Source organism: Drosophila mojavensis, unplaced genomic scaffold, assembly GCF_018153725.1.
Source record: "Drosophila mojavensis isolate 15081-1352.22 unplaced genomic scaffold, ASM1815372v1 contig_136, whole genome shotgun sequence".
Lineage (NCBI taxonomy): Eukaryota > Metazoa > Arthropoda > Insecta > Diptera > Drosophilidae > Drosophila > Drosophila mojavensis.
In genome coordinates, this window is record NW_025318667.1 from 5203514 (window position 1) to 5218190 (window position 14677).

Below are 14677 nucleotides of genomic sequence, written 5' to 3' on the forward strand. Positions count from 1 at the left end.
TTACAAATCCTTCATTGATCTAAATGTACATAGATAATACCCAATATATATATATATATTTGTATCCTAGTATTATATAATCTAATATTATTTCGATTTCTTGCCCCTTTTTGTATTGCGTACAACTCAATTCAATTTAAGTGCCAAATGCACGCATCTAAGAAAAAAACAAATACTAATTCTACTAAATCGAAAATACTAAAATATATTCCTAAAATTTCAGATAATATTCTGAATCTATTTGGCACATTCCTTAAATTTGGAGTGGGTTTTAGGACCAAACTGTTGAGAGTCTTATAGTCATTTTTGTTAGCTTATAATTTATTTAGTATTTTTGTTGTATTTTTTTTTTTTTAATAAATTGCTTGTACATACACAACAACAAACAACTTATATATACTATATATATTTTTATGAAACAATACTACCAAAATAATAAATAACATATCCTAAGACACACGAAATTGAAAAAAGAAGTTTTTCCGCCAGACAGATCACATGTACAAGGTATCTAGTAACTCTAGACAACAAAACAGCCCAACTGAATAAATAATAAATACTAACTGTAAAATACTAACAACTAAATGATATGACAAAAAAATATACCAACTACAAACGAGCTCTTCGAGAAGTTTGTTCCTTCCACCATTTGGTTCTTCTGATACCACCTAAAGAAAATGTTTATAACTGTTATTATACATATGCAACTGAACAATTACGAAATATTGAATATTAATAGAGATTATCATCGATTTTCCACAGTTACAATTCATTCTTTTGTATATATATATATTATATATATATACAAGAACTTGCTTCCGTTAATAAACATATGCATTTTTTTAAATTACTTTAATTTACTATTTTTTTTAAACAAACAATATATTTATATAACTATATCTATATATAGATTGACAACAGTCAAAAATATTGATTGAACAATATGAAAACGGGAACATTTCTTCAATAAACTTTACAATCACTCCATGAACTAGTTCATTTAATTCAATCTACTTAAAAGGGAAAAGAGGAAGTCACCAAATAGCAAGCAATAGATGAAATAGATTGGGTCACATCTGATTGATTGATTGATTTGGGTACTACTACTGAGCAAGCAAGAGACTTTAAGCTAAATGACAGATATAAGGGAGCGATTGATTGATCGATTGATTGATTGATTGATTGATTGATTTGGGTGCTACTGAACAAGCGATAGTTAAATCTAGAATGAGTCACATTTGCATGAATTATAGAGAAAATAGTTGAATAGTTGATCAATAGATTAATTGATGCAATCAATGAAGAGGCATAGGCCAATTCATGATTGAGTGATTGATCATTGATTAACGACTGATTGATTTATGTTTGATTCATGATTGATCGTTGATTGAGTGATGATTAATTAATGATTGATTGGTGATTAGTTTTTGATTGATTGACGACGACTTATTAATTGATTGATGATCAATCGATGATTGACTAATGACTGATTGAAGATTAATTAACGACTGATTGATGATAATTAATTGTTGATTGATTGATGATTGGTTGAGTGATTGATTGATTATTGATTGTAGATTAATTGGTGATTGATTAATGACTAATTAATGATTGATTGTTTATTGAACGTTAACTAAAGAGCTCAAGACGAAGCCAAGTAACAAATGCAACAGAATAGAATACAAATATTGATTTGATGAGTTTGATTGATTGGTTCAATGATTGTTTCCATTTCCAAACACACACACACACATACATACACACATAGAGACGGACACAGATACACTTAAAAACGAGTATGATGTACCTAAGTTTTTATTTATTTAATAAGACTGAATTTCTGCATATGATTTAGTTGAATATATTATATACATACACATGCATACACATAAACATACATACATACATGCATACACACAAACATACATACATACATATATGCATACATATAAATATGTATTATGATTATTGTAAATATATTTATAGCATTTAAAAACGATATACATACATACATTATACATTATACTTGCATATATATAAAATATATACATATATATATATATATATATATATATATATATATATATGTATATGTATATATATACATACATACATACAGTTTGAATTATTTTTATGTATATATACATACTTAGCAACTTTACAACTTTAGCTAATAAAGCATCAAAATTTTAAGAAATATATTCTCAACTCATTTAAAAAAAAACCTAAAGAAACCCAAAAAAAAAAAGAAGAAAGAAACAGTAAAAGTAAAAGAGAATTTACAGAAAAAGCTATTATACATAATATACATATATATATTGTATATGTATATACAATATATATATGCATGTATATGTATATTTATATATATTTCAATGGATCGATAACAGAATAAACCACAAAAACAAAAACAAAACTACAAGATGTTAAATTAATATAATGAAATAAATTTTTTATTCAAATACTACTCTTAATTTGATTTATGTGTTAATATCTTATTAAATGATATTTCATGAAAATATTATATAAAAAAATGGAAAAAAAATAAATAAAAATTGTTAGGATATTCAAAATATTGATTGAATTGTATTTTCATTCAGTTTTTATCATCTAGAATGGGAGTTATCTTAAGGTGACCGTGGAGCACCTACTAAATGCTGTTTGGCTTAAGAACTAATTTCGGTCATTTCACTAATATCAACTTATCTTTTATTATATATGCATGTATATATGTACAAGTGACCGTGGAGGACATACGGATGTATGGAAAAGAGATTGTCTGGTGTCTGCTTGGGGTCTCGCTTCTATTTGAACCGGTTTCACAACCAACAAAAGTTCAATTTCGAAACTATATCATTAAAATGACCATGGAGGATGTGATTAAACAAAGTTAACGGAACCAGACTTTGCTAAGGCGTTAGCTTCAGCTGTTATCCATAGTTTGACCATGGTCTGAATGGCAGGTAGCCGGACTGCAGTAGTATGTGGTTCAAGAGAACATGGAGAACATTGTAGAGCTGCTTAGAAGTAGTGAATCCCATTACGATAAGAATTAGACATGATGCGAATGAATTATTTCATAGGTGAGTTTTTGAGTTTAGTAATTCGTTTGCCAATCAAGCGACCATTAAAGCCCAAGCTTGGTGAGAAAAGTAATATTGGGGGACCAGATTAAAAATAAGGTGACCATGGAGAGTACTTCATATGACCGTGGAGAGCACTTCATACAACAAATATGCGAATGAACTCAATAAGAGTCGAGAGTTAAATTATTCGAACTTCCATATAGGAATCTTTAGGGAGCAGAGCAGGAGAAAGTAACGAGAAAAAAAATACAGTCGAGTCTCTATAATTCGTACCTCGCTAAATCGAAAATCGCGTTAAATTGTAAAGATTTTTATCCCCTTGTAAGAAATTCGTTCTCAATTCTCGATAGCTTGAATTTCTGTGCAAATCGAATAAAACGGATCCCTGATCCTGAATAAAATTTAAAATAATATATATAAAATAGAGTGACCATATCTTTTGTAGGATCAGATCAAGAAAATCTAACCATGGAGAACGTTTCATTCCAATATCCTGAATAAAAGCTACAAATTTGCTCATTCGAATGCCGACCACGTGACCCAAAAGCGAGAGGAAAACATTGATATAATTTAGAAACTACGACACATATATTTTAATGCTAATTGTATTTACAAAAGCCGAGATAAAAGAGTAGAAAATCGAGAAAAAAAAACAAAAACAAAAAAAAAATAGTAAGAGCTCGCGCAGAGCTCTTACTTTAAGTAGTAACTGGAGTGCGGCAACCCTGGCGATGTATAGCTGTTGATTGACTGCTGATTGAGATCCAGATTGAGCGAACCGAATGGCTTCAGATTGAAGCTGTGACGCTGGCTCAGTGTATCATCGTCTGGATAGTTGACCAGAAATGCGTTGGGATTCGGTTTGAAATTGTTGGGCTGCTCCAGGTAGGCAAAGGGATTGGAAGGATTGGGCCTCGGATTGGGATTGGGATTCGGATTCGGATCTGGATTGGAGTTGCCAGGCTGCGCCGTGTCATCAATATCTTGCTCTGCCGCTGCGGCACCATCGCTGCGCACGTCGCCATCATCAGTCGCTGCTCCTGCGCCTGTCTCTGGCTTTGCTCCCTCCTCTGCCTCTGCCTCTGCCTCTGCCTCTGCCTCTGCCGCAGCCGCAGCGTTGCCCTCGATGAAACTGGGCTTAGAGTAGATATCTGCAAAGTGTTGGAGAGAATCCAATTGTACGGCAATTAGTTAAAAGTTTGCGTATTTTACCAGCGGGTTGTGCATACTGATAGATCAACTGATCCGCCAACTGAGCGGGCGGACGGCGCGCCGCTGGTGCGGGCGGTGCTGCTGGTGCTGCTGGTGCTGCTGGTGCTGGCTGCGGCTGTGGGCGTGGTCGTGCGCGTGTAACCAGACGTGGAAACTGCGCTCCATAGTCGTAATCGTAGTCATAGTAAAAGTTGCCCACAGGACGCGGCGAAGGACGCACGCGTCTCGGAGGCGGCGGTGGTGGTGGTGGTGCTGCTGTTGTTGGTGGTGGTGCTGGTGCTGGCGCTGCTGTGGTGGGTGCTGGTGGTGGGGCTGGTGCGGGTGCATCGCCATAGTCGTAATCGTAGTCATAGGGGCGTGGCCACCAGCCAGGCCCCGGGAAGAAAGGATGCGGTCTGCGTCGCGGTGGCGGCGGTGGCGGCGGCGGCGGTGGTGGTGGTGTCGGTGGAGCTGGTGGCGCCGCCGTCGTTGTGGTTCGCATCATGGCGGGTCGTCGAGTCGTCTTGGCATTGACTATATTGCGAGTAATGTTCGCCTTGACGCTGGACAGATCGGCGCTCTTCTGCAGCAGATTGCGCAGCAGGAGGCCAAAGTCGAGGGTGATGGTGCCGCGCTTGGTCCTGGCGTCCTCTTGGCAGCTGCTCGGACAGACGGCCAGCAGGGCGAGCAGCATTACACAATAGCTGCACTGCATCCTGGCCAACAATGCGTTCGTGGAGTCTCTAGTCGATGGAGTCTATCGCTGGCTGCGCTCGCTAAACCGCGCTGTGTGGCGTTCCAATCAGAACTGGCGAGCTGCCCGCTGGCTGTCTTGACTCGCGCCTGGGCGTTGCGGATTAAGTGGCCAAAAAGCCAACGAGTTAGACGGGTTCAACAGCCAGCCAGACAGCCTCTCAGACAGCCTCTCAGACAGCCTCTCAGTCAGCCAGGCCAGCCAGCCAGGCCAGGCCAGGCCAGCGAGCTCTCTGTCAACGGGTTCTGTGCGTGGCTACAATTACTTTTGCACTACTTTTTTGTGGCACTCGAATAATTCGTGCGCAAGCCTCTAGCTGCGACCCCACCAAAGCTCAGCACAGTGGGACACACAGTGCCCATTGCTAACGGTAATCGGGGAGAGATAAATTGTAGGAAGTGATCGAATGGAAGTTACCCTGGGTCTCTGGGCCTATGTGCCTATCTCTCTCTCTCTCTCGCACGCTCTCTCCCTCTGTTTTTATCTCTGGATGTTAAATTTATCTTTTTCTGGGTTTCTCTCTCTATCTCGATCTCTCGATCTTTCTCCATATCTCTATTTCTATCTCTCTCCTTATTGTAGTTACCTGGGCCTCTGTGCATATGTGCCTATCTCTCTCTCTCTCTTTCTCTCTGACTTTAACTTCCACTCTCTCTCTCACTATATCAATCTCTGGATGTTACATCTGTCCTGTTCTGGTTTTATATCGCTCTCTCTCAGTCACCCTCTTTCTAACTCTCTCTCACTGTCTCTCTCTCACAGATTCCCCTTTTCTCTCTCTCTTACTGTTTCTCTCTCATACACTCCCTCTCTCTCTATCTTTCACTACATCTCTCTCTCTCTATCTATTTCTCTCTCCATATCCCAATTTGATTCTCGCCCTGATTATATCTTTCTTTATTATTTTACTCAAATTTCTCTATCCTGGCTCTCTGCCTCTCTTGCCTTATACTTCTCTATTTATCTCCTTTTCAGTCTGTGTTCCCTCAATAAAGTCTCTCTTTCCTGTTCTGTTCCGCATCTCCAACATTTCCGCTAACTCTCTCTCACTCAACCTCCACTCTCGCTCAACTCTCTATGTATGTTCTCTCTCTTTCTTCCTCAGACTATCTAACTCTATCTATCGTAATTTCTGAAGCTCTCCATCTCTCTCTTTCTCTCTCAATGCTGTCTGATCTAAATCTTATCCAAATCTATTTCCATTCCATTTCAATGGACTTGGTACCACGGTGCGCACACTGATTATAGTGATACATATGCATCAAATTTACTTGAAGCTATTATGACTTTTTTTAAAGCCAACTTGTTGCACTTAGTTATAATTTAGATACCCTGTGAAATGCGTGTGACAAGTGGCATGACAGACCAAAGAGTGTGAATGTGAAATAGATGAGGTATATATAATATATAGAATGTTGATATATGTTTGTAATATAAAAAATATGTCAAAATCGACTCGGAGTTATTCGCTTATACCTAAATACAAAGTACACTTTTTTATATACATATTATCATAGATAGTAATTTGTATTTCCAGGGTATTCGTGCAGTCGCATACGCTTATACGTACAGGTTATGTTTATGCATTTGCTTAGCAATTAAAGGCCTTTACTTTTAGTTAGGTGCACTAGAATCGAACCGAGATATGTGTATATATACCTCTACATATAAGATACATACATATATACAGATAATAGTGTCAGAAAGATCTTGTTTGTTTTCACAGCTGAATTCGAATTTGATTTCCAAGTCGAAATTAATTTGATTGAAAGGCAACCAGTGATAATTTGTACACATTCAAAGAGCTATACATATATACTATAGATATATATATAGATAGAGATATATGTTATATATAATGGATATATAACTAAATCCAATTTAAATTGAATGTGCATGAGGAACAACTTTTGGGGCAAAATGCTTGCATAAGCTGAAAATTGCATCGAAAGTCGAGCAGAAGTGGTGGAAAAATGGGGAAAAAATGGGGGAAAACTGAAATGAAATGGAGAGTTAAGCTGGTCTGTCAGCCATATGTACAGCCCGTTTGCCACAGATATTTGTTCGCTGCTTTACTTTTCTTTTCGATTCATTAATTTTCCATTTTCCTCGTGGAAATTGAAAATTCGTCAAGCGTTGCGTGCGAATCGCTAATAGACTTCAGACTCCAGATTTCAGCTCAGACCTGAGGCTTAAGATGCTTAGCGTCGCAATGCGTTCAACAACCTACAGGCTTACGCTTGACAAATGACTAAGAGACTCCGGCAGGCAGACAGAAAATGTGCTCGACTATGAAATACCCTAAGCTAAAACATATGTAATAACTTTTAGCCATGCTTTGGCCGAAGTCGAAATTTGATTCATTATGAGATATTCCAACGAAAGCAAAAGGTTCGCTAAGCTATGAAATACCCTCACTATGAATATATATAATATCATAGATATAGATATTCCTAAATTAGCCTAGGCAGAAGTCAGACAAAAAACTATGTACAAAGAAAACAAAGGATTCTCTCGTAAAAAAAAAAAAAAAAAAAAAATAATGTAATGTACGCTTGCTTTGAAATACCCTAACTAAAGGTGGTAAACAAATTTTGTAAAGGCTTTGACAGAACCAGAAGCTGTAATCAATTGTGAAGTATCCTTAGCAAAGCATACTATTCGTAGAAGAGATAAAATCAAAGCAAAATTGACTTGACTATGAAATACCCCATGAAATATCCTAAGAAATACTCTAAGAAATATTCTATAGAAATACCATATGAAACAGTCTATGAGATACTCTAAAAAATACTATAATAAGTACCATTTAAAACAGTCTATGATTTCAAATATCCTATGAAATACGCTATGAAATGCCTTGTGAAATACCCTATGAAATACCTTATCAGGGTAAGAGTGAGTAATAGTTGCCCATACTCCAAAAACAACTGCGCCTATTAAAATAATGTTAATGTTTGATACCTGTCAAGCCCTAATGAACAGCTTCATTAATTTCTAGCTAGATCTGTATTTCTAGCTAGATCATATATAGATTCTACAAATCACCTGCCAATAAATTTCGATTTAAAATCGATTTGCAGCTTATCCAAGCAGACATGAGTATAAAACTGTGTTCTACCTTGACAGATTTTGCCACGCCTCTAGTAGGCGTAAATCCACTTTATAGTATTAATTGTCGATTATCGAAGCTCATATATCAAGATAAATTATACATAGATATAAAACCAACATACCAAACCACCAAACTAATATGCTCTGCCGTCAATTGAAAACAGGGTATATGGCAAGGCAAACAAAGCTCATTGCAATTGCAGATTGGAACTAGTTATGGCAGTTGCCTCAGATAAAGATTTGAAATGAGACACATTAAAACAGTTTATTACCAAACATAAAACTCTATATACACGCATACCTTATGAATATCTATATGTATAGATATATACATATATATATATATATATACATAGACATATGCAAGAGCAATGAAAATATCATAAAGATTTGCTCCGATTTGAGCGTCGTTTGGCCTAAGCCTCGACTAGATTTTGCTGTGAGATGCTCGTGGGCGCTGCGATGACGGCCAGTGAGACGGTGGGCGTCACCGTATGGGGCTTTGGCGCTGTGGGCGTGGTACGTGAACGTAGCGTACGTATGAAGTGCAGCTCCACTTGAACAAACGGCGCCTCCACGCAAAGATACATGAGCAGAGAGACGAGCAACGTAATGCCAAAGTCTGACCAAAAGTGCAGAATCTACCGAGAGAGAGGGAGAGTGAGAGAGAGAGAGGGAGAGTGTGGGTGAGTGTGATGTGATTAGTCCCAGGCAAACACTCACTGCATCATAGTTGGAGAAATGTTGACTGCTCTTGATGCGCCCCATGTTGGCCATCTCGATCAGCAGATGCCAGATGTAGAGGCAGTAGGAGAGCTTCGACACCGGCTGCCAGAATGACCAGCTGAGCAGGGTGTTGACCAGGCCGCCACGGCCGCTCTGGCAGGCCCAGATGAGCCAACAAATGGCCAGGGGCCAAGCGATGCGACTGCAGCACACATAGAATGCGCCAGCCAGGGGCGAGATCTCTGCGGCGCCTGGCCGAGTGTAGGGATAGACGCTCCAGATCGACGTCGCAATGAAGAGCAGCGCCAGCAGCCAGAGCAACAGCATCAGCCACGCGGGGATGCGGCGCCGGCGGCCCTGCTCGCCGTGCAGAAAGCAGCCAAAGAGCAGCCCGATCAGCCAGGGCATGGCACGCGCATGGGTCGTATAGTAGATCATGCGCATCTCCATGCTGTCGGCGCCCAAATTGCTGTCCAGGCAAAAGCGCTTGATCAATTGACATTGCTGCTCTGGACTTTGGCCAGGCGATTCACTCACCCCTTGCGATCGAAGACGGTCAGCTTGTTCAGCATTATGATGCTGAAGACGCAGCCGAAGAGCAGCGCAGTCAGCAGGACGATTCCAGCCACAGCTCGACGACGCCAGCGATAGAGGGGCCAGAGGAGCAGGGGGGAGAGCAGGAACAGCTGCATGTCCACGGCCAGATACCAGGCGTGACCCAGACACTGCAGGGACAGCCAAAGCAACTGTTAGCTTGATTGATTGATTGATTGACTAATATGGATAGATGAAAGCATAACATGTAAGATTTTCCAGTGAAGCGAAAAAGTAATTAAGGCTATGTCAATCATTTCTGTTGATTAAGTGACTTGTTGATTGACTGATTGATCAATCATCTGATCAATATCTACTACCAAGAAGGCAGAAAATCACATATATTATAGAAAAGAAAACCAATCAACTGTTTAACTACCTATATACATATATAATTTTGATTGATTGACTGATTGATTGAGTAACTCATTGACTAATATCTACAGTTGCGAACGGAAGTAAGACGAAAACTATTTATGTAAAGCTATGGCCATCATTTTGATTGATTAAAAGACTTACTGATTGACTGATCGATCAATCACCTGATCAATATCTACTACCAAGAAAGAGGACTACAAAGGTTTTATAGAAAAAAAGAAGAGCAATCAAATGTTTAACTACCTATATACATATATAATTTTGATTGATTGACTGATTGATTGATTGACTCGGCTGCGAACGAAAGCAAGACGAAAACTATTTATGCAAGGCTATGGCCATCATTTTGATTGATTGATCGATCAATCACCTGATCAAAATAAAATCAATCAACTGTTTGATTAACTATCTACATATATAATTTTGATTTATTGTCTAATGTCTGTCAATCAATCGACTCACTGACTAATACATATATAGAGCTGCGGATGGTGCATAGTTTAGGCAAACAAAAATACTAATAAATATTAAGGACGTTATTTATAAGATTGAGCCTGATTGAGCACAGCTAATGATTGACTGACTGAATGCTATACACGCAGATTGAGTGTTAGTTGTCGATCTATAGTTAAAGATGTATTTCAGAAGCGAGTCGAAAACTCCTTCGGATCAGATGTTTTAATGGAGATGGAGATATTAGGTATTAATCCGAAAAACTTTGGATTGACGAAAATCCATTAAAATTTGAGTCTACTTGCCATGCGACCCGCTGCAGCATAATTCTGGACGTAGAGCAGCGTCGCCCACCAGGTATCGTAGCACAGCTGCGAGGGGCTGGTGAACTGCTGCCAGAGCGGCCCGCTGTCCAGGCGAGGGAACAGCGTCATCAGGAAGAGCACAGCGATGGCCAGCACAGGTGTGAGGCGCACGATGCGATGCAGGTACATGAGCGGCACATTGAGGCGACCCGAACGGCTGCTCGAACGAGAGCGGAAGGCAAATATAGCCATAAAGTCGAGGCAAATGAGTCAATCAGTCGATGCTGTCCCTAACTCACCGTTCCAGCTCGCGCAGCGTCGACATCACGAGCAGCATTCCGCTGAGCAAGAAGAACGTGTCCACGGCTATGGCGCCGCTCTGCAATATCATCGAGAATGGCGTTTGCGCCCAGGCTATAACCTCGTAGCTGTTCACATTGGGCGCCAGCAGCAGGAACATATAGTCGTGCCCCCAGATCATACAGATGATGGTCAGACAGCGTATGCCATGCAGGCAGGGTATCAGATGAATGCTTGGCCTCGATATCTTCAACAGCTGTCGCAGATTCTGGCGCAACGAAAAAGCAGCCAACAGTTTTTGGGGTCCTAAGGGATAGAGATAGATAGGTCTTATGAGAATATATTACTGATGGTATGATGTACCTAGATGGCAGTAGAGCTTTACCAGCTTTAGGTATATATATTTGCTATACAATCTATAAGTTGGGCTTTACTTGTCAAGAGTTCTCTAGAAAATATTCTCTGAGGTTGGGAAAAAATATCTTCCACTACTTATATCCATCAAATTTGAATAGGTTTGGAATGAATCATTCATTATGCTTTAATATAATAATTAACAAGGCGGATTCCAAATTTGAAATGGAATGGATGGAAGGTTATATATGGAGGTTACATACATTCCCAGAGTTGCTTAGTTGCTTAGAGATAAACAGAGAGAAAAAGAGAAAGAGAAAGAGAGAGAGAGCCCGATATGGGAAAATATGAAGGATAAAGAGATAAAGAAAGAGAGAGAGAGGTAATATGAAGGATAGAAAGATAAAGAAAGAGAGACAGAGAGAGAGAGAGAGAGACGGACGACGTATAGAAATAATCATTCTCAATCAATCAGAGAAAGAAGAAGAGTTAAATAAAAAGTGCTAGCGAAAGAAACTGCTGTAAAGAGGGACAGAGAAGGAGATAGTATATTTATGGTAGACAATAAGACGTGGCTAGCTCTGCTCCAAGGCTGACTCGTTTCTCTGTACATTTCTCATTTCTGGCTATTTCTATTGTCAAATGCTCACTCCGTGTAAGAGAGAGACGGATAGATGCCGCCTACTCTGGTCCCGCGTGCTACTGAGTGAGAGTGAGATGGCATTAAGGGCTTATGGTGCCTTGTTGACAGAAGCGACAAGAAGACATTCAGAAAGGAGCACAGTAGGACAAGAGACAGAGAAATCTCTGGGAGAAGATATTCAGAAAGGAGGACGGTAGGACAAGAGACAGAGAAATCTCTGGGAGAAGATACATAATCAGAAAAGAGCACGGTATAGCAAGAGACAGAGAAATCTCTGGGAGCTTGTCATCGGGGAAAGAAGGTGGTCGATCTGAGAAAGTTCTATATATATAGCTAATGATATCTGCCATGTCTGCCGCTACCAGTTACATACACTTACATATAAGCAATATACCCTTAGATTATATCAATGGATATAATGAAACTTGAAACAAAGTAGTGGAAAGAGAATCTGAATGAGTACTAGAGGCATGCGAATATATGGGCAGTTCCATCAGCTATTACATATGTATATATACACACATCTGTATACATACATACATCAATTTGCTCCTTGCCTGGATCGACCTTATCAGTATTGAGGTTATGTAAGTTACGCAAGTCTGGCACTCACCTTTGAAGTAGTCCAACAACGTGCACAGCACGACGAACAGGGCCAAAGTGATGAGCAACACACTGGGGAGTATTTAAGTGAGGAGTAGATTATATATTCTATATATCTATCTATCGATCCACTTACATAGCGAACCAATCAAGTGCCGCCATAGGCTCTCTGGCGGCCAGGGCACAATTGGACTCCTGCGCCAACTGCAGCTGGGGAGCCACTGCATCCTCGAAGATGCGCTGCAGATAGTTGTTCAGCCAGCGATTGAGCTGATTGGCGCTGCAGGCAGCCGGAATGCAGGTGCCAATGCTAATGCTCACCGTGTCCTCGTCCATGGCTAAGAGCGACTCGAATGCGATGTGGGCCAAGCAGTATTTGCTCGGAGCTAGGGCCGCAGCCGAGTTGCTCAGGCTCTGGCTGAGGCAGGACTCGTAGTTGCCGAGATCACTGAAATGGCCGTAGAGCAGGCCGTGCGGAAACTTGCCCCAGGCATCGAGCACTGTAAGGGAGAAGGGGTAAGGCTAAGGGCTAAGCAGAACTCCAGCTGAGCATCGATTCACCTCCTCTCGCTTACCTTGCAACGCTGGCAGAGCGCGCCGCTCGGCCGCCTGCAGCAGGAGGCCCACCTCTGTGGCGCAGAGCAGCTCGTCGCTGGAGCTGTTCGCCTGCTGCAGCACCTGGTAGCCAAGGTTGCTCTGCTGCAGCCAGGTGAGCAGCTCCTGCTGACTGTAGGCGCCCGCCACCTCCTGCGGGCCCAATGCCAGCGCCAGGCTGACGATTAGCAAACCTTGAACGGCGCCTAGACGTAGCCCTGAACCGATCAACCGAACTTTTTCTAATGCCATGGCCAATTGTGATTGTTGACGGCGATGCGATTCATATTTATACGGCCGTAACACGGTTCAGCATTTGCGGTATTTATGTTGTTGTTGTTTTATTTAACTACCTCTGATATTTTTGTGTTTTCTAATCGCACGCTCTTGATAGCCACCCCCCCCTGTGCCTCCCTGTAACCCTGTTTATCTAAGACACTCGCACTGCAGGCACTACAAGCTGAAAGCCAAGAGCTTTTTCCCCATCGTCAGCCGCCCCTACCCCAACGAGGTGCATTGACCGATAGTTAGAATCGCAGCCAAAGCACAAGTATTGCACTCATGATCAGCCGCACAGCTATTTGTGTACACACTATCATATACATAGATATACTATATATGCACAGAATATAATGAGATTTATCTAAGCAATTTGCCCGTGTCACACATTCTAATGAATTCTAAGCAAATTCCTACACGACAATTATCGAATATCCCATAATTTAGCATCTATTGCTATCCACATCTGCTTGAACCAGCCCTTTCGTCATCAGATTATATGAAAATTTCCCTTTGATGCCCTATAAGACTCTAGACTCTTTCGATATTTCAGATCGAATTGGTTTTGGAAGAGCTTATGTAACAATAGATAAAACAAGGCAAGGATTTTGAACTAATTGATATACTAAAATTGTAGTAGCTATTTCAAAAACGATAACATATCGATACATCTTACGTGTTATATTACCTCATAAAAATATCTAGTTTAATTTCCGTACAATCGATATACATATGCTACTCATAATTATAGCTAGACTATAACTCTGGACTTCTGGTAGCATATAATAATATAATATTGCATACAAATCGATAAATATTTGTATGAAGCTGAACGAAAAAATCAAAGCACATATAAGATTATCGATATTTTGATCCATTAATCGATCAACTGCTTAGAAGTTTGTACACAATTGTGTTTCCAAAGAGCTCCGAAAAAAGGACAATGCAATAAATATCGACAATACACAAAAATACATAATATCGATTAAAATCGATCTTTGAGCTAACATATACATATATCCAATTTGATATACAGGCTCATAACACATAAATTAAATGCAGAAAACAAAAAAGAGCAATAACCGATAAGTAAACAATTGTAAAAGTAAAATAAAGCTCAAAAGTGTACGTCGAAGAAATACGGAACTACGTTCAAAGTTGGCAAGGAAAGGCGCGGGTTGGCGAATGGCGTTGTACGGCGCTCGTACTATGGATCATTCGACAGCAGCGACCTTGACGGCATTCATAACTGTAAATTGTATTGCAAAAATGAGCTTATGGCTTAGCTGCGCTACGAGAGAGA

General features: G+C 40.1%; 2 protein-coding genes across 3 annotated transcripts; both read right to left on the reverse strand.

Annotated features, from left to right (window-relative positions):
- Positions 1 to 3489: 3489 nt before the first annotated feature.
- On the reverse strand, positions 3490 to 5395 carry LOC6585966 (predicted GPI-anchored protein 58). 2 transcript variants are annotated; one of them, XM_032733128.2, is made up of 2 exons: positions 4299 to 5395; positions 3490 to 4237 (listed from the first exon to the last, which is right to left on the reverse strand). In XM_032733128.2, the coding sequence occupies exons 1-2, from the start codon at positions 4990 to 4992 to the stop codon at positions 3780 to 3782; spliced, it is 1152 nt and encodes a 383-aa protein (XP_032589019.1). In that variant the 5' UTR covers positions 4993 to 5395; the 3' UTR covers positions 3490 to 3779. The 2 variants fall into 2 exon arrangements, with proteins under 2 accessions (XP_032589019.1, XP_032589020.1); XM_032733129.2 differs by having other exon boundaries at positions 4125 to 4237; positions 4316 to 5392.
- Positions 5396 to 8384: 2989 nt separating this feature from the next.
- Positions 8385 to 13376, reverse strand: LOC6585967 (nose resistant to fluoxetine protein 6). The gene is made up of 8 exons (XM_002011555.4): positions 13077 to 13376; positions 12638 to 13001; positions 12512 to 12573; positions 10901 to 11207; positions 10602 to 10818; positions 9409 to 9596; positions 8869 to 9340; positions 8385 to 8786 (listed from the first exon to the last, which is right to left on the reverse strand). Exons 1-8 carry the CDS (start codon positions 13345 to 13347, stop codon positions 8562 to 8564), a joined length of 2106 nt encoding a protein of 701 aa, XP_002011591.1. The 5' UTR covers positions 13348 to 13376; the 3' UTR covers positions 8385 to 8561.
- Between the last annotated feature and the right edge of the window lie 1301 nt (positions 13377 to 14677).